At 45.4% G+C, this 26,072-nt stretch overlaps 1 protein-coding gene across 3 annotated transcripts in view; it reads left to right on the forward strand.

Annotated features, from left to right (window-relative positions):
* The window catches only part of OGDHL (oxoglutarate dehydrogenase L), a 707,295-nt gene that overhangs the window by 124,406 nt on the left and 556,817 nt on the right, over positions 1 to 26,072 (forward strand). For all 3 annotated transcript variants that reach the window (XM_086922073.1, XM_086922074.1, XM_086922075.1), the window contains one exon: positions 19,685 to 19,870. In XM_086922073.1, the coding sequence (XP_086778199.1) occupies positions 19,685 to 19,870 (186 nt within the window). The remainder of the gene's footprint in view (positions 1 to 19,684; positions 19,871 to 26,072) is intronic.

Here is a 26,072-nt window from a genome sequence, read left to right on the forward strand (position 1 = left end):
CCTGTTGTCAGCCTGTACATGTCCCTCCTATTTTGAACTCTGTGTTTTCCTGTTGTCTTTCCTAACCTTTACAAGGAAATCTCTGTAGTTGAGTCCAATCCCACCTCCCATAATGATTCAGTGGATACCTGCAATAAAATTGCCAAGTATTTCTCTGATAAAATTACCAACATTTATGCAAATTTTTCCAGCAACATAAAATCTGGCACTGACTTTACAGAGAGCGAAGATCATATAGGCACTCAAGCCCGCCTATGTGCCTTCTCTATACCTCCTGCTGAAACTCTGATAAAAACCTGTAAAAGTATCAAATCTGGTTCGCCACGCGATCCCGCACCTCCTAAAATTTTAACTGCTAGCCTCCCGGTCCTGGAGCCGCACTTTAGACACATGTTGCAAATATCATTCTCCACAGCTACTCTCCCCGCGGACTGGAAAAAAGCCATAGTGTTCCCCATCAAGAAAAAACCTAACCTGAGCCAGGATATATTGGAGAATCTACGTCCAATTTCGCTACTCCCTTACCTCGCTAAATTAGCTGAGAAAGTGGCTAATGCCCAACTTATGATCCATCTTGAAACCCAAAAAACCTTTCACTCCTCACAATCGGGCTTCAGATCGAGCTTCTCCACAGAGACAGCACTCCTAAGAGCAACTGAAACTCTGCGGGAGGGAGCCGACAAGGGCAAAACCATGGCCTTGATCATGCTGGACCTCAGTGCCGCGTTTGACACTGTAGCTCACTCCATACTGCTACAGTGTCTAAACAGAGCGGGAGTCACAAAAGAGGCTCTAGGTTGGCTGAAAGCTTTTCTTACCAACAGAAGCTTTCAGGTCCAAAGAGGGACCTATCTCTCTGACAGCATGACCTTAGAACAGGGGGTACCTCAGGGCTCTGCCCTGAGCCCCACCCTGTTCAACTTATATATGACACCTTTGGCAGAGGTGGTCCAATCGTTCGGCGTAGAGCTTGTCTCCTACGCCGACGATACCCAACTCCTGATCTTCCTGTCTCAAGCCCCCTCCTCTGAGGCCGATAATTTTAAATCCTGCATGTGCAAGCTGGCTGTATGGATGAATGAGCACTGCCTCAAATTAAACGGAACAAAAACAGAGGTGCTCATAATAGGGGGGAACAACCCCAAATGGACCAAAGATTGGTGGCCCACATGTCTGGGACCAGTACCTACCCCTAGTCAGGAGGCCAAGAATTTGGGTGTCTGGATAGACAACAAACTCTCCTATGACAGTCATGTAAAAAAAAACAGTTGGAAAGTGCTTTGGAGTTATGAAGACGCTTAGCCGCACCATGGATCTTCTTCCACTGAGTTCCAGGCGTACCATGACGCAGGCTCTTATCACTTCCCGTATAGACTATGGGAATGTGCTGGTGCTGGGCACTTCCGAAAAAAATATTAGAAAACTACAAGTCCTGCAAAATTCAGCGGCACGTCTCGTGCTAAGACTCCCGCGCAGAGCTCCCTCGAAACCTTCTTTGGATACTCTGCATTGGCTGCCCATCAGCAAGAGGATAGTATTCAAGGCACTTCTCTGGTGCCACAGGATCATTCATCAAAGAGCCCCCTCCTACTTGTCTGACTTAGCCTCACTCTACGAACCCCACAGATCCCTACGTTCTAAGGGAACAGGTCTGCTTAAAACAACGCGCCCTAAAAAGGCCAGACTTGGAGGCAGGTCCTTTCGTACTCTCGCAGCCAAAAAGTGGAACACCCTCCCCATGAATATCAGACAGGAAAAAAACGAAACATCCTTTAGGAAACAGCTAAAAACTTATCTTTTCACTATCTAATCACTGCCCGCTGCCCCTCCACCCAAGCAACACTCTCTCCTTAGCGCGGGGACACGCCGGGAGGCGTCACCAGGCGCTTTATAAACTCCTATAATAATAATAATAAATAAAGAAGAGGAAGATGACATGTGTTTTACTTTCTTACCTACACAGAGTGCAAAAACAAAATGTACACCAAATGAAAATGCTTTTTTTGCATATATTAATCAGTGCAGTATAACTGGGTTATTTGCAGAACAGGTAGCTGCTCGAGCACAGCAGGTGGTGTCACTACTAGTGCTGCCTGTAATTAATAGGTCCAGGGATGGTGACGGCATTGGCATCCACTGCTCAGCTTGCTGTGACCCTGCCTGCTACAGCACAGGCATTGTCCCCAGCCGTAATGTTGCCAATGCTGGTAAGTATGGCTGTGGTGCCTACTGGACTCACACACGTTCAGCAATTACCATGTGGGGTGCAGCGCACAGATTCTATAGGTGACGCCATGGCGCACAAACGTTGTGTTGGGCTACAGCAGCATCGAGCACGTTGAGGATAGCAGCAATGCAGGGCTGCAGGATATGCTACTCTGGCTACACAGCAAGTGGAAAGTCCACACTTACTTTCATTTATTCTTCCTCAAGAGCCCTCACTCCCAAGTTTCAAATGCGCTCTCGCAGCTTCCTTGCCTCATCTCCGTCTTGAGCCAGCCTCCAGCTACAATTATCCAATGGGAGGCTTAGGCTCAGGAAGTGGCAGGGTGCAGCAGACTCGGGGAATAGAATGCAAGACATAATTTGTCGATGACTTGTTGGATTTGTGATTAGCGAGATAACATCCTCACTTACGTGGTGATACACAATCATGCCTGCCTGGACAGGCGTATGCTGGCCTGTCTATGAACATTTACCAGCCAGTCAACATGCAATGTATGTTATTCTATTTATTTTGAATTTGAACAATTAAAATTGAGACCACCACCTGCAGGGTCAGAATTTGTAGCCCTGGCCCTGTGAAAGAAGTGCAGGTGCTGAGCACCTGAAAGCACCTGCTCAAATTAAGCACTGGTGGGGGGGGGGTAGTAAACTACGGAATACGACTGAACAGAGGTAAGTAAACAAATAAATACATTTTTAAAAATCATGGCGCGCGCTGCATTGCCAAATGCGATGCAGCGCACGCAACAAAATTTGTTTTATTTATATATTTGTTTATTTACCTCCGTTCGGCCCTATTCCGTAGTTTACTATCCCCCACCCTGCTCCTCCCCCGCCTCGCCTCACCGCCCCTCAGCACTCCCTCCACAAGCCGTTACTGGTTTCCACCACAAACGAACGGTGTTAATGCACAAAAGGTATTCTACTTAGAACACAAGGCTGAACACGATAACTAGAAATCACTAAATTAGCCACTAAGCTTGGGTTCTTGAGCAGAATACTACTCGCCATAAAGTACTTTAGCATCTTGTTAGTGATATAAATGCAGTTACACTACAGTACAACTTTTAGCAATGCTTAGACATGAAGTGAAGCAAAAGGGTGTGACACAGGGCACATCCCAACTTCTTGTTGCCAGACGAAAAGTAGGCATGGGTGTGAAGTTCCGCTCTACTCACGGAGTTTGCTGAGTTTTTTCCACTCCGCATAGCGCACATAGTACTGTAAAACATGCAGAACAGAGTTTTTTCCTCGCTTGCCAATGTTAAGTTGGCGAGTGGGAACGGGGAAAATCTTACTCCTGACCACCTCCCGGTGAGATTTCTTAATGCGGGCAGTCGCGGATGGTTGCTACCACTTGCGTTGAAAAACCTTGTTCACATTGAGGAAGCTGCCGCTCGAGGAGAACATCTAATCGAGCGGATAGAAAAGCAGCACCTTCTTGCGCTGCGTGTGGTGCTAAAAATCTGTTTGAATGGCGCCCCGTAACGCACACTGCCGCTTGCGGAACTCCGCATAGCGCGGCAGAGTTTTTTGGTCACTTTGCTAAGTTAATTGGTTTCAGCTTTTAGGTGAAGCTAATCTTTACAGTTTTTTGGAGTGCTTGGTTTTTGTGGAGGGTTCTTTTTATAACTGGGAAAAAGTTCTATAGCATCACTGCCTGTGCGGCTCACTAACCTCAAATGAAGAAAACGTGCAATATGGGGGTGTCTGTCAACATTCACTTACTTGGATGAATCAATAGACTATGGAGCTTTATATCCTTTTGTTTTAAGACAGTTTATCGCAGGGCATTTACACAAGGGTTAATTAATTATTTAAGGCATTCATTGGGGTACTTAGCATGGGAAAACTTAGTTCTTTTTGTTTCAACAAGCAACCTTGATGTACTGAAGCAGGAAACCATTTTCTTTCCCTGAGCGGGATTATGATTTCTTGCAGGCTAAACGTTTCGACCAGGAAAGAACCGTTCACTTTTACCCAGTAACATGGGTTCAGTACTCTGGGAAGTGAAAAAATGGCTTTCAATAATAGGACGTACACAAAATTGCAGGTGGGAGGAAACAAAAAGGAGAAAAGCAGGTACATAATTGCCTGTCGCCTTATTTCCACCACACGTAGCTCAAAGACTACTGTTGCCTGATCTAAAGAAGGCCTTTGAGCTAAATTCACCTCTTTAAACGTATTACTATAAGTTACTAGCTTGAAGTATAGATTTAGTTTCCACGAAGGTGCCACCGTTTTGAGAAGAAACCTGCGTGCAGTTTGGTGCTGGCCCTCGGGGGCACTGCAGGCGCCGTGAGACGCCAAGTGCCTGCTGCCTGCTGCCTGTATCACTTCACACTCTACAGGAGTCCTCATACTTGAACGGCTTTGAAGGCCTTGATTGATGTCTGCCTACAACAATTACCAGGACGGAAAACGAATTTTGTGCGGCCAAGTGATGCTTTTTTCTCCCGACGATATGTCCAGACCACTCCACGCAGCGGTCAATACATTCAAGAGGCTCAATGTCTAAAAGAAATCGTCTTTTTTTGTGTTCTTGCTAAATGAATCTTTCACGGCCGGGCGCGAGCGGCTGGAGCGTCAGCACTTTCCCAGCGTGCCTCTAGAAGCGGGAGACCAAATGAGAATGGAAACACCGCACGGAGTCGCTTCTCGTCACGTGGAATTATTGGTAGGAGCTTTCTGCAAATGCTGAGTTCATACCAACTGACACAGGGACACCCACGTGCCTCACAATATTCTGTAATACATATTACCCAAGTTTTAAGTGGGCTGGGTCCTGTGGGTGCTCAGCACCGGGTCCTGCCAGTGCTAAAGGGCAGGTGCTGAGACGGCTTCCAATCGGGCTTTCCATAGCTGCCCTCACCCTCAGGACCAAAACAACAATCTTACCTCTGCAGCAGGGCCACCCCTCATTGCCTTTGATACAACTTCAAAAAGACTCGTTATAGTTCTTTCAGAGTCTCCTCATTTCAGAACTGAAGCTTTTCAATATTATATACAACAACGCCATAGTTGTTGCTTATTTATCTTATGCAACAAACAAACACTAGCAAAGCCAATAGGCCTGGCTTGTTGTAAGGTGTAAATGTTACCTGTATTCTATATCTGGATGCAATGACAGAAGCAGCAAAATACCAGTCGAGAAGGAGGACACTATGCTAAGCACAGATTTTTAGTTTACGTGTTTTAAGCCGCGCCCCAATTACATCGGCCACGCCCCTTTGAGAGACCACCCAGTTTTCTCATGCCACTTAAAGCCCTGCACAGTGCTTAATTTGTAAAAGAATAAGGGCCGGGGCTCAAATGTATTCTCAGAAGCCAGCCGCCGGCGCTGCTGAATACCGGACTGCCAGATTCCAAAGCTGCCTAGTCTTATTGCCACTTCATTTTTTCATTTTTTTTAACACAAAATTGTTTTGGGGTTTTTCATCATTACATTGCAAGATACAGTAGCATAGACAATTGTTATATCCATACATCGGGAATGGAGTACACGTGCGACAAAGAGAGACACGGCGACACTAGTGTTTACTCAATATCCTGCCAGAAAATAATGCAGCATGTGCTGTCCCTTGCTGAATGCCAGTGGGCTTATAAAAGTATGAGCACTTTTGCGTGGTATATGGTAAGAAATAAATGCAAAACCTAAAACAGGTGGTTATGGGTAAAAGAGAAGGACAGGGGAGGGACCTTGGGCTGTGTAGAACCTGCCTGGATGAAAGTGTTACCATTGGGTTGACGATGCATTCTTACTCTGAAGGGGTAGCAGACATTTGATACTGAATCTGTTATTCAAGACCCGGAAGGCCCTAAAGAGGGACACGCCCAAACCACGTGTTAGAAGGTTGCGGATTCTGCTTACACATGGGGACATGTGGCGCTGGCCTGCGGGAAGCATTTATTAATAATGGCGGGAGAGATGTAGGCCCTGTTTAGGATATATAACTGTATCAGTTTCAATTTAGCATTTCAGGATACTGCATATGGGAAGGCAAGGTCCTACGTTCATATATTTTCATGAAGTGCCCTGAATTCTTTCGCCATTGACTTGTGACATTTTGCGTGGAAAGAGGTGCGAGACAGGGATGCTTACTGGCTCCCTTTCTTTTTTCATTGTATAGTAATAGTGTCGGGAAAGACCTAGCGACACATGTTAAAGACCTTCCACAAATAGGCGTATGCCCTGTCCCGGCCCTCCTCTTCGCCGACGATGCGATCCTCATGGCCCGTACCCCTTTGGCCCTGCAGCAGCTGCTTACCAGATTCGTTGACTATATGAGTGCACTGGGCCTCCAGGTGAACCAGTCAAAAACATATGTAATGAAGTGCGGGAACAAATTAACAAAATGTAGGGAAATAACAATATCTACTACGAAGATTGAGCTCACCGACACTTTCTTATACCTGGGGGTTTTATTGGATAAGGCTAACTCTTGGAAACAGTTAGCAGACAATAGGCAGAAAATGTTTGTCAAGGCTTGCTGGGCCCTTAGATCTTTTGCGATGCGGTTAGGATCTAACCCACCCGAGATGATGCAGAAGATCTACAAAGCAAAAGTGTCTCAGCATAGCCTTGTATGGAGCGGGTATATGGGGCACAAGAAGTGTGAAGGTGTTCAGGTGGTAGAAAATGATTTCTTAAAGTATCTGCTGGCAGCCCCAAAAAGCACTTCAGTATATGGAATCCATGCTGAACTTAGTGTCCCTTATGTTACAGATATGATCATGTCGCCTGGTGGCTGAGGGCATTGAGGCGGACTACATAGCCCAGGAAGAAGCGGGCTAGGACGCAGCCCCGCAGCCCCTCCCTTTCCCGCACGGGACCGTATTTTAGCTTCTCGCGCCTCCCAGTCTGCGGGAGTCGCGTCGCCTGGTGGCATTGAAGCGGACTACATAGCCCAGAAAGAAGCGGGCTAGGACGCAGCCCCGCAGCCCCCCCTTTCCTGCAACGGGGCATTTAATCATTTTCTATCTCCTGCCTCGCGGGAAGCGCGCGGGTGTGCGCCGGGCTAAGCCCGGGCAAAGGGCGGGCCGTCTGTGGCCGTCGCAGCCTTCTTTAAATCTAAGCTTTCCTGATTCCTTCCTTTTTTGATAGTAATTAGTCAAGTCAAGTCAAGTCAAGTCAAAGAATTTATATAGCGCACTACATACCCAGAGGGTCTCAAGGCGCTTAGGGAGGGGAGGAGGATTACTTGTCAAATATCCACGTTTTAAGTTGCTTTCTGAATGCTAGGTGGTTCTGGGTAAGGCGAAGGTAAGTGGGGAGTGAGTTCCATGTTTTAGCTGCTAGGTATGAGAAAGATTTGCCTCCCATGGTGGTCTTGTTGATGCGAGGTACAGTGGCGAGGGCTTGGCTGGAAGAACGTAGTTGGCGGGAGGGGGTGTAGAAGGAAAGTCGTGAGTTGAGGCAATCTGGTCCGATGTCGTAGAGTGATTTGTGTGCGTGGGTTAGCAGTCGGAAAGTGATCCTCTTATTGACGGGTAGCCAGTGGAGGTCTTTCAGGTGACCAGAGATGTGTTCGTTACGCGGGATGTCTAATATGATCCTGGCTGAGGCGTTTTGGATTCGTTGGAGTTTCTTCTGGAGTTTAGCGGTGGTACCTGCGTAGAGGGTGTTTCCGTAGTCCAGTCGGCTCGTGACCAGAGCATGGGTGACTGTTTTTCTGGTTTTGGTGGGGATCCAGCGAAATGTTTTTTTGAGCATGCGAAGAATGTTGAAGCAGGATGAGGATACGGCGCTGACTTGTCTGTTCATTGAAAGTGAAGAATCCAGGATAACGCCTAGGTTCCGTGCGTGGTCTGTCGGGATGGGTGCTTTTCCAAGGGCTTCCGGCCACCAAGAGTCGTCCCATGCAGAGGGGGATGTACCTAAGATGAGGACTTCTGTTTTATCTGAGTTCAGTTTCAGACGGCTGTGTTTCATCCATTCGGCAACTTCTTTCATTCCTTCGTGTAGGTTGGTTTTGGCGGTGCTGGGGTCATTGGTGAGAGAAAGGATCAGTTGAGTGTCATCCGCGTAGGAGATGATGTTGAGATTGTGTTGGCGAGCGATGGCCGCAAGGGGGCTCATGTATACGTTGAAGAGGGTGGGACTGAGTGAGGATCCTTGTGGTACGCCACAGATGACTTCAGTGGACTCGGACTTGAATGGTGGAAGGCGGACTCTCTGGGTTCTTCCGGTGAGGAATGAGGTGATCCATTCAAGTTCTTTTCCTTGTATTCCGATATTTCTGAGGCGTTGTAAAAGGGTGCTGTGGCAGACTGTGTCGAAGGCTGCAGAGAGATCGAGGAGGATGAGGGCGACTGTGTCTCCATTGTCCAGTAGAGATCGAATGTCGTCTGTTGCTGCGATGAGGGCGGTCTCAGTGCTGTGTTTTGCTCGGAAGCCATATTGTGAGGAGTCGAGGGATTTGTTGGCTTCGAGGAAAGCGGCGAGCTGGTTGTTGACAGCTTTCTCGATGACTTTGGCCGGGAAAGGAAGGAGCGATATGGGGCGGTAATTTTTGAGTTCGGTGGGGTCCGCTGTGGGTTTTTTCAGAAGGGCGGTGAGTTCAGCGTGTTTCCAGCTTTCCGGGAAGGTGGCGGAGTTGAAGGAGCAGTTGATGACGTCTCGGAGTTGCGGTGCTATGACGGAGTCTGCTTTGTTGAAGATGTGGTGAGGACATGGGTCTGTGGGGGATCCTGAGTGGATGGAGTTCATCAGGCGGATGGTGTCCTCAGTGGAGATTGGGTTCCAGTCGTTAAGGGTGTTCAAGGGGGGAGAATGTTCAGCATATGGTTGGGTGGGTTGGTCTCCGGGTTGGTTGTCGAAGCTGTTGTGGATGTCTGCAATTTTGTTGTGGAAGAATAATGCCAGGGAGTCGCAGAGGGCTTGGGAGGGGGTGATGTCGTTGGAGTTGGCCGAGGGGTTGGTAAATTCCTTGACGATGTTGAAAAGTTCCTTGCTGTTGTGGGCGTTGTTGTCTAGTCGATCCTTGAATGCTGTTTTCTTGGCCTTTCGGATTAGTTGGTGGTGTGTGCGGGTGGCGTTTTTGAAGGCGTCCTTGGTGCTAGTGGTTGGGTCTTTTTTCCAGGCCTTTTCAAGGGAGCGGCAGAGTTTCTTGGACTTCTTAAGATCATCGTTAAACCATGAGGCCTTCTTGCTGCCAGGTTTGCGTTGACGTTTTTTCAGTGGTGCTAGGATGTCGGCGGTGTTGGATAACCATAGGGTGAAGTTGGCGGCGGCTTGGTCTGGGTTAGAAGAGTGGGCTGGGGTGTTTAGAAGGAGCGATGAGGAGATCTGGTCGATGGTGATTTTGTTCCAGTTTCTTTGCAGAGTTGGTTGGAGGTGGCTGGTGGGTTTCGGCTTGTTGTAGGTGAAGTGAACGCAGCTATGGTCAGTCCAGAGGAGATCCGTAGTGTGGCTGAAGGAGACATGATTGCTGGAGGTGAAGATGGGGTCGAGTGTGTGACCTGCGATGTGGGTGGGGGAAGTGACCAGTTGTTTAAGTCCGAGGTTGGCGAGGTTGTCCAAGAGGGTGGTGGTGTTGCGGTCGTTGTTCTTTTCAAGGTGAAAGTTGAGGTCTCCCAGAAGGATGTAGTCTTTGGAGGGGAGCGCGTGTGGAGTGATGAAGTCCGTGATGTCTTCACTGAATTTTGCGCGGGGTCCTGGTGGTCTGTAGAGGAGGGTGCCTCTGAGTGTGGTCTTGGGGTCGATGTGGATCTGGAAGTGAAGGTGTTCAGAGTTGGCGAGATTGACGTCAGAGCTGGTTGAGATGTGGATAGATTTCTTATGGACAATAGCGATTCCTCCTCCTGTGTGGCCGGTACGGTCCTTGCGTGTGATCTTATAATCTTCAGGGATGGCAATGGTGATGTCTGGGGCGGAGGAAGCGTTCATCCATGTTTCTGTTAGGAAGGCGACGACGTCTGGAGAGATGGTGTCTAGTAGATTCCATAGGTCAATGGCGTGTCTGTGGACCGATCGGGTGTTGAGAAGGATGCATTGTAGGTTGTTGGGGTCGGGAATCTGTGGTGTGGTCGTAGCGGAGATGTTGTCGGTGCCGATGAATTTGCAGGAGTAGCAAGAGAAAGGTCCATGGGTGTGTCCAGGAGCGGCTTGGACGCAGTTGGGGGCGCGACCGGGGTTAAGGGCTAGGAGGGTGGCGGCATCGTAGGTAATGCGGGAGGGCTGGGCATTACGAGGACCAGGGGGTCGGGCGCTGGGCGCGGTCCAGGCGCGGATGGGCGTAGACGGGCTTACCTTTGGCGCACCTTCGGCGTGTCCGTAGCGCGTGGGGACATTGGCCATAAATGGATGTTGGAGGGGGCGGAGCGTGGGAGGGGCAGCAGCTGGGCGGCGGTGGCGGGAGGAGGGGCGGACCAGGGGAAAACAAACAACAAAATGGAGGGTCAAAGGCTAATGGAGCCAGGGGCAGCAAATTCACTACAGCGCCGAGTGTGCAGGACAATTGCAAGTAAACACACAAGCCTCAATGTACCAAAATCAATTCAGCCAGCCTCAGCAAGGTCGCGCTACCAATTAATTAATTAAATAGAATAATGCGGCGCTGCGCGAGCAAAGCGCTTCTAGGCTGCGAGGGTCAGTCAGATACACAAAAACAGCTGAAAATGCTTGTTCACAAAACGATACCGCCAGGAGACAGAGCGAGGCAGCTGCAGTTCAGCTGGAGCGTGGGGGAGCAACCGATCTGGAAGAAGGTCCAGGCGATCACCTTGAGATGAATTACATTCATCTCAAGGTGATCGTTTATTGAGATGAATTACATTCATCTCAATAAACTCAGCACTCGTTTTAGTTCCTTCACATTGCTGAATGACTTCTTCTGACACTGGTGGCGGTAAACTTTGAACATGATGGGGGCATATATCCAGGTTGAACACACTGAGCATATTCTTACACAACAAGACCAACCCATTTGCCTATACGAAACTAGGTGTATAATTACATTAGAAAACAGTGGTTCTCATGGATATAATTTATTTAGCTCTATCTGCCTTTCGTAGCTATCACTCGTCTCTTGTATTCTCTCTCTTGCGCTCTCAAACACACACATATTTACTCTTAGCCTCAGTGGCACTCTCGTTCTCCCTTTTGCACACACATTTTTCACTGTCAGCTTCAACGACTCTCTCTGCTGCTCTCCTACTTTTGCTCTTTCTCTTTCATTCACTCTTTCTGCAGCCTATCTGTCTCCATCGCTGTCTGTGTTTCTCTCTCATATTATGTCCCTCTCTCTCTCTCACTCTGTTTTTCTCTCTCAAACACACACACACACACACACACGCTCAGAAAGATGCTTGTAAGCACACATGTAACTGCAGACCGGACAACGAAAAACATCTGAGTGTGGCCAGACTATGTAAACTTTGTACAAGTGCAGTGAATTTTGCCTGAGCTTTTTTTGCACCGACCTTCTAAGTGTAAATATGATATTTTCACCAATGGATGGTTGCACAAAGCAGGTTTCTGCAGCAATCGGTGCAAATGTGTTTGCATTGATAATTCTGTGCAGATTTTGGTGCAAGCATTGCGGTGCACGAGTGCCATGGTACTATGTCGGTTGTTCAAGGGTATATGGGTTCAAATCTTCGTTTCGGTCTGCTCTTTAGTTTTCACAACAAAGCAAAGACAACCCTGAAAATGTCCATGAATCAAACATCTTAATGTAAATTGTCCGGCAAGTTCCCGCTGCAGATCTGGATAGGGAACCCCCCCTTGCTTGGACGCTAGCCAATAGGTCTCGCCTTTGGGACCTTTTTAGTGTTTAACCATGCAACCGTTAATGTTGCTGCACCAAGGATATTGTGCTGCATAACTAAATACTTATAAGGTCCCAAAGGCGAGACATATTGGCTATGCCAATGCTTGTTTGTCATATAGCCCCTTCCAGCCAGCATCATGTGATAATGTAACAGTTAAATAAGTCCAATTGAACCTGTGACAGTCAAGTGAAGAATTCTTAACACTCCAAAGTTAGATGCAGATTCCACTTTCTTTAATCCGTTATCTAAAATGGCCCACAAATCCTTAGATATCTCCTATGCTCCCAAATGCCATGTCCCACAATACTCTCTCTATACCACTGTACTTCGCTCCTAGTTGTACAGAAACCAGCAGTAACTGCTTCCACAGCATTCCAACTATACGTTATGCCAATAATCTTGTACAGCTTCTCAGCCTATTAGTGGTAGGTCCACTCTTGATGCTGGATGCTACCTTTTTTTCTTGGTTTAAGGAGAAGCAGTTAGGAGAAGCATTTCCCTAAGGCCAACTTGTTATTTCCCGTGGTGGACAGGAACACACGGAAAGGAACCAGAGGAAAGAACAGCTATTCTCTAGGAAAGATATATCACATGGCTGCGCCTTGGAAATATCCAGGTTGAAGAGTAGTGATCTTGAATCACTGATGAGTTACGGCTGACTGGAGATGAATGTTGGCCTGAAAACTAAAAAAGGGATAAATGCTAGAACTAGACTGAGACTGAAGCGGGGTTGAAGGCAGGATCAAAAATTCTGAAAGATGAAAAGCGTCAGCAACCTTCCTTCCTAATTGATCATTGCATAAATAGACACATTGTTGTTGCAACAGAATGGCCTATTTTAGTGTTCATTAAATTAGCTTCCCATCTCCATTGCGCAGAGCGTGTCCATAATGTTAAAACATGCTGCTCCCCAGCCCCCAGTGAAACCTATAGTACTGACACCGCTACGGAGAACTCCACTCACCGCTCAGGACCGCAACCTGCATAGAGAGCTTCTGGATATTGCTAGATAATCCATCAGCCAATCATATTCTCATATTTCCTTGGACAGAAGTCTTAAGGATTACGGAAACTTGTTTGCCACACTTTTTAAAATCAGTGCTCCTGACAAAATCTTTTTGCATCCTTATTTTTTAATTTCTCACCCACATTGAAGTGCACCCTGAGCACCTTACTGGCAAGTTTAGTTGTATTTGTTCATTTAACCTACTTGAGAACAAGTGAGAAAAACAGGGAACTCTTGGCTTCTGTGCGCTTTGTGTTTAACATCAGTAGTATGACTGTCATAACATAACATAACATAACATAACATAACATAACATGTGTATTTGTAAAGCGCATGTTCACCCAGAGGTCTCTTGATGCTAAATAACAGATGTTCATTGTTACCCAACTCAATGGTACTCATTTTATCGACCTCAGATGGATGAAAGGCTGAGTGGACCCGCTAGGATTTGAACCTGTGGCCATGAGGTCGAACACAGGGCCCTGCAATGGACGCATTAGTCCACTGAGCCACCAGACCCGGCTGTCAGAGAAAGCAGGATGATATATAGTTAGATAACGATTTGATAAAAAGTACTGTGATAGATGACTCCAAGCCTACTAGAGGTCTAAAACATGTTTATAATGCAAACTCAGCAAAAACATGAATATTATAGCACAGAGAAACAGAGCTTCGCATCACCACACAGTTGAGCACATAGTGCTAACCCATCTCCAGATGTCCCCAACTTTTATACTTGTTCCTCTAAAATGTAGTTGGAGCTGCTTACATGTGACAAAAGCTGAAAATTTACATTATGGCACTGAGGGATGCATGGGTTTCTCATGAGAAGAATGAAAAAGGACTCTGGGAAAAGATACATCAGACTTCTTGCTTTACTGTGTCAGGCATGAAAACGAGGTCTGTGCTGGTCAGAGGGAAGATAACTCAAGCTCATTAATATATGGATTTGTAGAAATGACTGCAGGTTAATCAACATGGCGATTGCAAATCTCGTAGTAATTCCATATAAAACAACAGAAAGACTTTGTCCCCCCCTTTGCACCTCTAATTGCAAACTTAAAGCAGATCCATAGACATTAATCTATTTCAAAGTCATTGTCATTGCATTTTTCAAAAGTAGATTAATTAATATTTCAATTGCCTCCATATTCTTCTGCAGTCATAGTAAAAGAAATTGAGTGGTCAGTGCCTTTATTGGTTGTGAGACAATGAATGGCACACATGCATACACGTATAAAAACAAATTATCACAAAATGAATTAGCATTGGAAGTATTATCCAAAGGTTTACATTCATCAGCCTCAAAAGGTACCTATCAGGCATGACCAAACACTGCTTCCATCACGACTAAACTAATCATGGGCTTCATTCAATTTCTTTACACTATCCCTATTGCAATCTTTTTGCTCATGAATTCTAAGTGAGGTGTTCGATATGCAGTTACAACATTCTGAGCCTACAATGGCACAGACCCCACCCTTACCATCCAGGACAGCATTCAGAGCTATTCTGTTTTGTTAAATGACAGTTCATCAGGCAGTCCTTTGATCATAGCGATACCTAAGGGGATGATGGACGGAGCGCTTGAGCAAATCAAACACTCACCCCAATCAACTGATCTGGGTTTAATCCATCATCATTCTTTAGCTCACTCCACCACTTCAGCTCAGACATGGCAATATGCAAATCAGTCTGACCCTGTGCCTCATGGGAACAGTCCAGCCGGAACTGCCAAGCCATGTCTTCCCTGGACAGGAAACAAGCATCCTGGGACCGGGTTTGGGTCCATAACCCTCATCAGCCAGGCTATCTTGAATCCAGTGGCAAAGTGAGGAAGGCACCCACGTCTGGGCATACCCTGCCAACTTAGGGCGAACTAAGCGATACCAAAGGGGATGATAGACGTTGCGCTTGAGCAAATCAAACACTCACCCCCAGTCAACTGATCTGGGTTTAATCCATCATCATTCTTTAGCTCACTCCGCCACCCCAGTTCAGACATGGCCATATGCAAGTCAGTCTGACCCTGTGCCTCATGGGAAAAGTCCAGCCCGAACTGCCAAGCCATGTCTTCCCTGGACCAGAAACAAGCATCCTGGGACCGGTTTCGGGTTCATAACCCTCATCAGCCAAGCTATCTTGAATCCAGTGGCAAAGTGAGCAAGGGACCCACGTCTGGGCATACCCTGCCAACTTAGGGCGAACAAAACGATACCAAAGGGGATGATGGACGGAGCGCTTGAGCAAATCAAACATTCACCCCCAGTCAACTGATCTGGGTTTAATCCATCATCATTCTTTAGCTCACTCCACCACCCCAGTGCAGACATTGCCATATGCAAATTAGTCTGACCCTGTGCCTCATGGGAACAGTCCAGCCCGAACTGCCAAGCCTTGTCTTCCCTGGACCAGAAACAAGCATCCTGGGACCGGTTTCGGGTTCATAACCCTCATCAGCCAGGCTATCTTGAATCCAGTGGCAAAGTGAGCAAGGGACCTACGTCTGGGCATACCCTGCCAACTTAGCGCGAACAAAGCGATACCAAAGGGGATAATGGACTTTGTCACCCCGAGTGGGACGGGTATGCTCAGACGTGAGTCCCGTGCTCTCCATGCCACTGGAATCAAGCTATCCTGGCTGATAAGAGTTGAAAGCCTGAAACCGGTCCTAGGATGCTTGTTTCCAGTCCAGGGAGGACCTGACTTGGCAGTTCGGGCTGGACTGTTCCCATAAGGCACAGGGTCAAGACTGATTTGCATATGACTGGCTTCAAACTGGAATGGCATGGTGAGCAAAAAAACAATGGATTTAGGCCATGATCTCTGTACTGGGGTTAATGTATGATATTGTTCTGCATTCTGTCCATCAACTGTTGTTTTTGCATTCCTTTGATCGGAGACATGTCCCAGTGAGCTAGTGGAAGCATTAGTTGCTTCCACCTAGATTCTAGTTTCAAGTCGGGTCTCATGGATAGCCTGTCATGCTTCATATATAAGGAAGAGAATAGAAATCTTATGGGGCAATATTTGTCAATGAGGAAACTTGGCAGGAGTGTGATGGATGGTAGGTGTAAAATACGAGTAACAAATCCCAGAACAGTCCAATGGCAGCCAAGGGTCGGCTTGTTTACCATAGACAAAACATATTTCATATTCTTTGTTGGGCCGACTAAGGAAATCCAGGACTCGTGAAACAATTCAAAAGTTATATAGTGTACATAGTCTGGGATCAAATCAATGACAATGTAAAATGCATTGTGGTCCACAAAGATGCTGCCATTGTGAGTCTCACAAATGATTCTGTGATCATTTTAAGCCTGGTCGATCGCCGCAGCAATTGTACTTGGATCAGGAAAATGGGGGACATCATGATGCACCAGTATGTTTGTGTGGAATGGGTTGTTCTCTTAGTGATGCCCATTAAACTAAAAGCTGAGATAAGATTTTCTTTACTGAGGTATGTAGGAATCATTAGCAAGACTTCTCGAGCATTGGTGGATAGTGATTGCAGATCCAGCAAGAAGAAAGATTCAAGCCTTTTCAGTACCCTTCCATTAGATGAAGATAGGTGTTGTCTTGGTATTCAGAGTGGCAGTCACTTTGATGAAGTGCAGACCTGCTGAAAAGATGGAAGGCCAGAACCTTAGTGGGATTCTGTAACAGGTGGGCAGCTGGTCAATGCAGACTTCGTAGGCAGTGGCGAAAAGGAGAAGCAGCATCTTGTCAGGACTGAGGCTGTGAGGATGCGGATGGTGAAACCCATTACTTTGAAACCTGCACAGAAATGAAATGCAATTGTTATTATATAGCGCAACTAACGCCCAAGGTCATCTAGGCGCTACCTGCTGTAGAAGAAAACAGAAACAAATCAGATAAACACTATGCCAGACGAAGGACCAGTCCCAAACGGGATCAATGATTAAAAAGCCATGTTTTCAGGTCTTTTCTGAAAGCTTTAAGGATTGTACTGGCCCTAAGGGAAACATGCATGGAGTTCCATCTCTTTGCTGTACTATAGATAAAACTTCTGCCGACCCAGTTACCTTTTTTGATTTTTGGAGCCATAACATTACATGCTGATGAGGAATGTAAGGTTCTGGATAGATGGTACCAAATACATTTTTGTTTCAGGTATTCAGGACCGATGTCTTTAAGAGCTTTGAAGGCGATACAAAGGGATTTGAAAATGATCTGCTTGCATTTTTGGCAACCAGTGGAGCTGGGTTAGGGCGAGCGATCCAGAATGATATTTAGGGATTCTTAATACCAAACGTGAAGACTACTCAAGAGGTGAAGGTGTGGCAGCTGGACACTGGCTGGCGGCAGCAGCCACAGAAGAAGTGACGGGAACGGTGCTATTGGCATTGAAAAGAAGGCACCCCGGCGGGGCGCCTTCATCACTTAACATCATTGTTGGTGATGAGAAGCATCTGGGAGGGTCCTTTCCAATGTAGCTGCAGGCCCAACGTTCGTAGGCGCACTTGTACAAAGATCCAACACCTGGGCTTCAGATCGTGGCAGGCTTCAGTAGGGCAGTCAGAATGGACAGTTCAGACCTTGGAGTAGAAACTTCATCTTTATCCTTTACCACGCATAGTACAGAGCACACTACATTAACTGCACGTTTTTGGATGTCCTCCCACCTGGCATGCTCCATTCTCTTACACACAAATATGTTCTTTGATTGTTTTCTGACACTGTAAGTACGATGCACTGTCAATCGTAAACGATCAAAGGTGGATATGCGTTATTATTTTCTGACGTCATAAGTACAATTTTCCCTCAATCGAAAAAATGGGAAAAATTGACTTAACCAGGAGTATTCATTTTCCTGACTACTGAGAAAGGGTAGCATAGTAAGTGATAGGTGCATCTATAGAGCGATGGTCATTGAATGCCACAGTCATAAACACTGGAAGTATATATACTTTACTGGGGTCCAGAGTAAAAAGCCAACACCGTGTATTAGAAGGAACCTGCAATATTATTTGGAGACTTTTAGCCAAATTTTTCATTTGGTTAAGGACCTATGCAGTCATACTCCTTTCTTAACTCCATTTAGAAATCCATCATTTTAGTTTCTCATGTAGTTTTTTCAGCTTTCAGGTATTAGATATTTTTTTAACGCCTTGTATATATGCAGTTAGTGGTACATGCTTCACGTTTTGTTTTATACTTGTCACCTCACAGTACTGCTTATGTATTAACCTGTAATTAAACAACAGGGGGTGGTGATGGACAGAGTTTCTGAATTAAGCAGAATACTCTCACCCAGTCAAGAGATCAGGGCTTGATTCAACACCGTTTTTTTAGCTCACTGCACCATCCCAGCTCAGAACCTGGCTATATGCAAATTAGTCTGTCCCTGGCCCAGTGCATCATGGGTATTAACCTGTGACAGTCATTACAGTTATTGAACTAGAAATATAATACTGAACATTAGGCATTAGTCTCACAACCCTGAATATGCTTTACATCAGTATTTTCATATACATTTAATATGAGTAGTAGTCTTTTCACTTCCAGTCTGACAGGTGTACAAGCACCGCAGCCTTCTTTGCTCATGTTTACCTTTCTGCATTATGCTTTCAGTACATGCTTCTAATACATGCTCCTACACTTTGCGCAACATTTCTGTTCCCGTCATTACTCTGCAACTTAGTTGCTTTAATTTCATAACAGATAATACTTATTATCCATTATTGATCTTTTGGGGACCTATCATTATCTGTGCTTACTACTAAATGTGATATCTGTCCATCCTGCTAAATGTTCTTATGCCACTTTCAGGTATTAGTTAGATGGACAATGTTTTAGCAAATCTTATTATTAAGCTGCCTGGGTTTTCTGTATCATAATCTTCATTTTTCATTAGACCAACGTTGCTCGTCTTGTCTGCTTTTCTGAGGATTATATTGTACTGTTTTAAATAAGTAAGATCGCTTCTTTGGTAGAATTTCTGATATAATGTAACTTTAGTTTGTTGATCAACACGCATTTGAAGCACTTCATGAAAAGCATCAGTGGATTTATCATTTTATTGTAAGGGAGCACAAGACCTCATGCATAAGGTGTTTTATCCTCGCAAAACCTCAGATTCGGTCAATCTGAGGGTTCTGCACCTCTAAAATACTTCTTGAAATGTACAAAGCCTGATTAATAATTTGCAAAAGGTTTTCTGAATTGTTAAACGGGTTTAGGAAACAATAAGGAATCAGTATTTGGAAGGGACATGTTTGGGACGTACCTTCCAAATAGCGATTCCATACCTATTCATGTTTTGCAACTGAAATCTGGCCCCAAAACATTATTATTTACCATCAACTCAAAAAAGCTGCTCAAACACATTTGCAAACATGAAGAGGTCCCTTTGTGAATGTTGTCAAAAGCGTTTTTAGTAGGAGCCAGTGGTTCATGTGACCATTGCCTAATCCTAAAAAAGTTAGTGTAACTCTTCATGTTTTTTAATGCATCCTTGTTTCCCTTAAACGGCTGCATTAAAAAATTGTTTCATTTAAAAGTACTCGCAGGCATGGTGGTGTCCTGAACCCAGCAGGCCGCTATCCCTGTGATTGTGACAAATCGTCATGTTTAAAAAGATTTTGTTAAAAGACGTACGTGTAGTAGTTGCTCATGGCAAAATATTTCATTTTCTCTCATCCTTTGCCCCTGCAGTCTTGGGATGTGTTTTTTCGTAAATCGGATCCCGATGCAGCCAATGGAGAAGGGCCGAGGCTGCCCCATCTGGCCAGACCGGAGTCCAGAGCGGTCCTGAGTCAGAGTCTGGGAATGAACCCAATCAATGCAGGGAAGCTGGTGGAAGACCACTTGGCAGTGCAGTCCTTGATCCGGGCATACCAGGTGAGCAGATCTTTTTTGATGTTCAGAAGACTGTGCTGCCAAATTTAGAGAAGGTTTAGTGAATCACATAACCCAGGATGTGTTAGTTGACAGGGAAAGTGAACATGGAACCTCAAAGTATTGTCTGTGTGTTTCTGCTTATAAATGTGATCAGTGAGGGGCTGGCCCACTAGCTTGTTGTCCATGTTGCACTCCCACATGCCAAAGACTCTCCTCTCCCCGTCAACAACACTATTGCTGAGGATGTTGTAGATAGAACATGGTATACTTTTTCACCCTCACTATATGAGGTGAAAGCTTGAAATTGATGGTCAGGGGCCTAGTTCAGACTGGCATTTTGTGTCTGTTTGGTACCTAGTTCAGAGTGGCTTTTTTGTGGTTGTGGGGGGGAAGAGGAGGATTTGTCAGCAAGAACTTCAAGTCTGTGAAGGAAATAAAAACATTTGCATGAATTTGTACACTGGCATATTGAGTGAATACAATATTAATTGGTAACTCTATTTTAGCTGTCACAGACTGTGAAGCCACCAGGGCCAGTATACTTTTTCTGTGAGTTGTAAAAGCGTGTCTTTTTTTCAGTTCACCATTGTGGTCTCAGGAGGGTGTAATCGATGTCGGAAATGGACAGATATCACTTTGTAAGAATACATTCCTTATGTAGTTCTCATTTTTTCTTTAGCAACGTAGTTTCATTCTGTTGCTACACATTGTAGTATGATTCAACTCATGTATTGCTTATTAAAGCATCTTCTGTATCAAATACTCGTTCTTGTTTTGCTGTAATAATGCTCCAAAGTTACTAGCGTAAACTATGAAACAGGAGAGTGGCATGCTGCATCAAGTTGGAATTGTCTTAATGTTTACTGCCCCCATTCAAGACTATTCCATAGCACAAGCATGGCACTCTGATACCTTTTTATGCAATCAGTGGCTCACAGGAAGGAGTGCTCCAGCCAAGGTTGGAAGTAGAGTAGTTCTTCCTGCAAAAGCAACAGAAGCAATTCTTCAATTCCAGTCCCTTTATAACTGCATTGACTAACAGGCAGTTTCTGGGTAGTCTCTTTGGTCTCTGTTGCTAAAACCTGCACCCACATCATTCAATCAACTGGCCCTTACCCTCATCAGTATAGACCATCGTCTATCCCAATTTCCATTCCAGCCACCCATATGTGCCTGTTTTAAAAAACAACATTTTTTAAATGCCATTTGTTAAGTAATACATTACATTATAATGCCAGTCACTTAAGAGTTCAATAATATATAATCACATATACCAGAGGGCGAGAAGATTAACACGCCCAATAAGAGGCTTATTTCAACTCTTCACTTTTACATTAACTCAAGCAAAGCATCAGCTTTTTGTGCCATAGTGAATAAATCTAATGCAGTTCCTCGATATAGACACAAACTCCTCATATATGTTCTTATGCTTTTCTGAGCAGCACCTCGATGTAGCACCAGGACTTCCAATGCTACGCAATAAACCATCCCTCTGCGCTGTGCTACCAGTAATAGTGGTGATACTTTGCGCTGGTGTCATACTATGTCTCTTTTGGTGATCATCGGGCTAATCTGTAACACTGACAAATTATAGCAACTAGAGATGTGGCATTTGGCACATGCAGTATTGCAAATTTTGTGTCAGTAGGAAGTTTCCAACCGCATACCTCCTCAAGCGTTTGGTAACCACTTCCCAGGAGGGTTTTATTTTGGAAAGTTTCCAAACTCTGAGCATAAAGTCTCCTGTTCACTGTTTGCATCTAAGACTCAGCGAGACAGGGATTTGGCTATATTTCCACAACTTCACATGAGCAAGATTTCTTCGGTGTAGATATTTCAGCTGAATGAATCCAAAGTGTGCAGGAGTGACTGATTCACGTGGCACCCTTCCCGCTTCTTGATGCTCATCATCAGTCAGCATTCTCATATCATACTTACACCTTCAACTTGTCAAAAGAGTCGGTGTGTTACACAACAGTGAGCTGTTGAGGTGGAATTTTTTGTCCAGTGTATTGCCCGCATTAACTTCTTCACCTCCAACGGGTTGCACTCTAGCTGTTCTGTCTGATTTTCTATATATGGAGAAAGGGCATGGTGATGCTGGAGGCATCAGAGGTATTGGCTCTTCTAGAGATTATAGTCCTCATTATGAATGAATGAGTACTTTTATTGTCCAGTTAATTAAAACCTGCAATATGACACAATTAATTTACCATGTAACACTTCGTACATAAATATCATTTTAAAAGAACCATCTTAAAATACATTTAAAAACCTTCAAAATGCATTCAAAGATTCAGGGTAGGAACTGGTTTTGCAGACACCATCTACAGTTATTGCATGTCATAGATCCTGTTGCACTTATTAGACCCATTATGCCTGAGATTTCCTATTTACACTATTGTTGGTTAAACCACAATTCAATTCAGTGTGTGCAAAGTAGCCAATAAAGTGCAATGTGCTTTGCTGATTTCCTCTATTATACTGATAACACAAAATAATGTTGGGTTAGACCAACCTAATAGTCCTCATAAATATCTTCAAAGGAGTAAACAGAATTATTTTATTTCTCTAGGCAAACACAATTCCAGATATTACTGCAAGAGAACTGCATGCGTGAAGCGTGGACAGTAAAAATGAGGAGGAGAATGAAACCATGGACAGGCAGTTGAACCAAAACAATAACCAACCACCACATGGGACACCATTAAACTGAGAAACTTGGTCGCAGGCGCTGTGACCCCAGTATTCCAGACTCCTATAGTGCTTAATTTGTTTTAAACAAAATAAGTGTTTGGGGCCAAACGTTTTGTTCAGAAGCTCACAGATGGTGCTATTCAAGACCAGGTTGTTAAATACCAAAGCTGCATCATCTTGCTTCCAACTCAAGCGCCTTTTTTTTTTTAAACACATTTTATTGAGTTTTAATTTCCGTTCATAATCTTGTAAAATGGTCATGTAAGTACATCACACGTCATAAATATGATCGGTACTATGGTCACAACAATGTAATACATGCCAGTGGTTCATAATGGGTAAATATAAAGAACATAAAGAAAGACCTCTTTACAATCTCCCCCCACCCTCAATAATTGTGGTCACATTTCAAAAGCAAAATCCGTATCTGTACTTTTGCAGTCTAAGTAAATTGCTTTGCATACAACTGCGTAACACATCTATATAATCCACTGGACAGTCAGGTGTGGGCAGATGACAATTATCTATACACACATTGCAAACATCAAACTAACACATTATATTCCTCCAATTTGAGCGCCTCCAGCATTGCCTCCCATTCTAGGTCTATCGGTGTTTTACGTAGTACTCTCGCCTCTTCTCTTCACAGCGCTGCGCCTTCTGCACTACCCCATTTTATCATCTCCGTGTGCCATTTGCGTATCTCAGGGGGCCTGCTAGATTTCCATCGCATCGTAATATTCCTACAAGCCAGGAGTAACGCCAGGTCAATGAAGCGAAATTGTACCTTGTGCTTAGATCTGCGTTTGTGTAAGCCCAGTAGGCATTCCTCCACTGTACCGTGTAATGTAAGGTGTGTTACTGTTTCAGTAAGTTCTCTAATCCTGACCCAATATTCTACTAGTGAGGGGCATGTCCACAGCATATGCAATAATCCCGCTCCCGGGACGTGGCAACGTGGGCACAGGTGTTGCGTCTGGGGGAACATTTTATCTAGCCGACCTGGGGCCAGATAGGCTCGATGCAGTATCATGGTTTGTATAAACTTGAATCTCGAGTTTCGGGAAACCTTTTTGGGGTGCTCTATAATCTTTGCCCATTCAGTATCCGAAAGTTCCCTGCCTATCTCCTCCCCCACATAACACGCAATGAGTCTAGGTTCATCCTGGTGTGGGCGCTGATCCCATGATATATCCAGCGGATCAAGTGCGGTCCTCTCCCCATGTAATGTACCATTTTCACCAGTTCATTTTGGTCGGGTTCCTGGCCCTGCGGTGGCCAATATTTTTTAATTTACTGTAGGAGAGCAGCGTGTGTTAAAAATAAGTGTTGTGGTGCACCCGTCTCGTGGACGAACGTGTCATGATCCATCAGGAGTTCGTGACTAAAGAGGTCTGCCACCATCGTTATGCCAGAGTCTGTCCATGTTATCAGTTTACGCTGTGTGAGGATACCAGCGGCAAGCGGAATGCCCAGCAGAGGAATATTGCTTGCATATGTGGAGGGTGTTTTTGTGTATCGGAGTGCCGCCTTCCAGCACGTCAGTGCAGTGGTTAGTAGTGTAGGTAAGTCTTTCCGCAATTTGTAGCTGGGCAGTAAGAGAGCGTGTAGGGTACCATTTTCAGAATCAGTGGTGGTGTATCCTATTTCATGGAGATTGCGGCCTGCTGTCCAGTAGGACAACCATTGTAGTTGGCAGGCGTAATAATATGCACAGAAGTCAGGGACTCCAAACCCTCCCATACCTGTTCCTACTTGTAATCTCTTCAAGCTAATACGCCGCCTTCCTGTGCCCCATATTAAGTCTAATAGCAGTGTGTTCAGTGTTTGAAATGTGGAAAGTGGAAAGTGGTACTATTAGGGGCAAATTTGTAAAGAAATAAAGCAGGCGTGGTAGGACTACCATTTTCGCTATTGCTGCCCTCCCCATAACGGATAAGGGAAGTGAGGTCCAGAAAGTAATACTGGATCGCAGGGATCGTATAGTCTTGCCAAGATTGCCCTCTAACATATCAGCATTTGTTCTATACACCTGGATGCCCAAGTATTTAAATGTAGAGGGGCAACTTGTAATGGGGCGTCCCCAAATCCCACTTCTGCGGTGACATCATGATTCGTAAAGAAAAAGGCCTGGTATTTGGCTATATTCACAGCAAGGCCGGACATGATCTCAAAGGACTGAAACAGGTCATAAAGTGGAGCTAGAGGTTGTCAGAGGTCCCGGAGATAGATAATTATATCATCGGCATACGCCGAAAAAAGATGCGTAGTATGTCTGAGTGGTATTCCCATCTCTGGGAAGTTCTGCCGCAGTGCAATCGCCAGGGGTTCTAGCGCTAATATGAAAATCAGAGGTGATAACGGGCAGCCCTGTCTCGTTCCTTGGTGTATCCTATATTCGCCCGAGATGTGTCTACCGGTCCTCGCTCTCGCTGTCGGCCCCATGTATAGCAGTGTTAGCCACGCCATATAGCTTTCAGGTATCCCAAAGCGCGGGAGCGCCCTAAAAATGTATTCCCAGTGAATTGAATCAAACGCCTGCTTAAGGTCCAAAGAGAGGCAACCCGCATGTGGGAATTCCAGCGGTGCCTCCGACATTAAGTGATGTAACTTCCGAATGTTCAAGGAGGTGCTACGCGCTGGTACGAACCCTGTCTGATCCACATGCATCAGGTGGTGTAAGAAGGGCTGCAGCCTATTGGCCAGCACCTTACTCAGTATTTTATACTCAGTGGGTAAAAGCGATAGCGGGCGATAATTGGTCATGTCTGTGTGATCCCTGCCTGGCTTAGGCAGTGATATTACCAGTGCTTGCGCGGTAGTAGGAGGCAATACACCTTCCTCCCAGATCGACTTGTATAAGTCCGTTAATTTGGGTACTAATGTCTCTGCGTACGTGGTGTAAAATTCGATGGGTAGACCGTCCATGCCAGGGGTCTTATTTCGAGGGAGGCCCTTCATAGCAACCATTATCTCCTGTGGGGTTACGGGCCCTGATAGGTCTTTTTGTGCCGTGGGTGTCAGTGTGGGGAAGGTCAAGGCAGTTAGGAAATCATCTGTTCGGTCAGCGGGTGTCGCCTAAGGTACGGCATATAAAGAGGCGTTGTATGATTTGAAGGCCTCATTAATTTCTCCCTGTGTGTATAAGCTTACGCCATCAGCCTGAGTGATTTCAGTTATGACTATTGTGGGAGGGGTATCACGGAGAAGTCTGGCTAGCATGGTGCCTGCCTTGTCAGCATCTAGATGTGCACGTCTGGTGTATTCCTGTTAATCTATGTGTCTAAGAGATTCCAACAGTTCAGCATGTACAATCCGCTTTTCCTGGAGTGCCCCCGAGTGTGTGTCATCAGTTGCTGCTAGTTGTTCTAGTCTGCCCATCTCTGACTCGGTTTCTACCAGTGACCTATGTAATTCTTGTCGTGCACCCACCGTTGCGCTGATCGCCTCTCCCCGCAATACCGCCTTGAACGCATCCCATTCTATCAATCTGCTGGTCGCAGTG

The sequence above is a fragment of the Lissotriton vulgaris genome, chromosome 5 (assembly GCF_964263255.1).
Source record: "Lissotriton vulgaris chromosome 5, aLisVul1.2, whole genome shotgun sequence".
NCBI classification, from domain to species: domain Eukaryota; kingdom Metazoa; phylum Chordata; class Amphibia; order Caudata; family Salamandridae; genus Lissotriton; species Lissotriton vulgaris.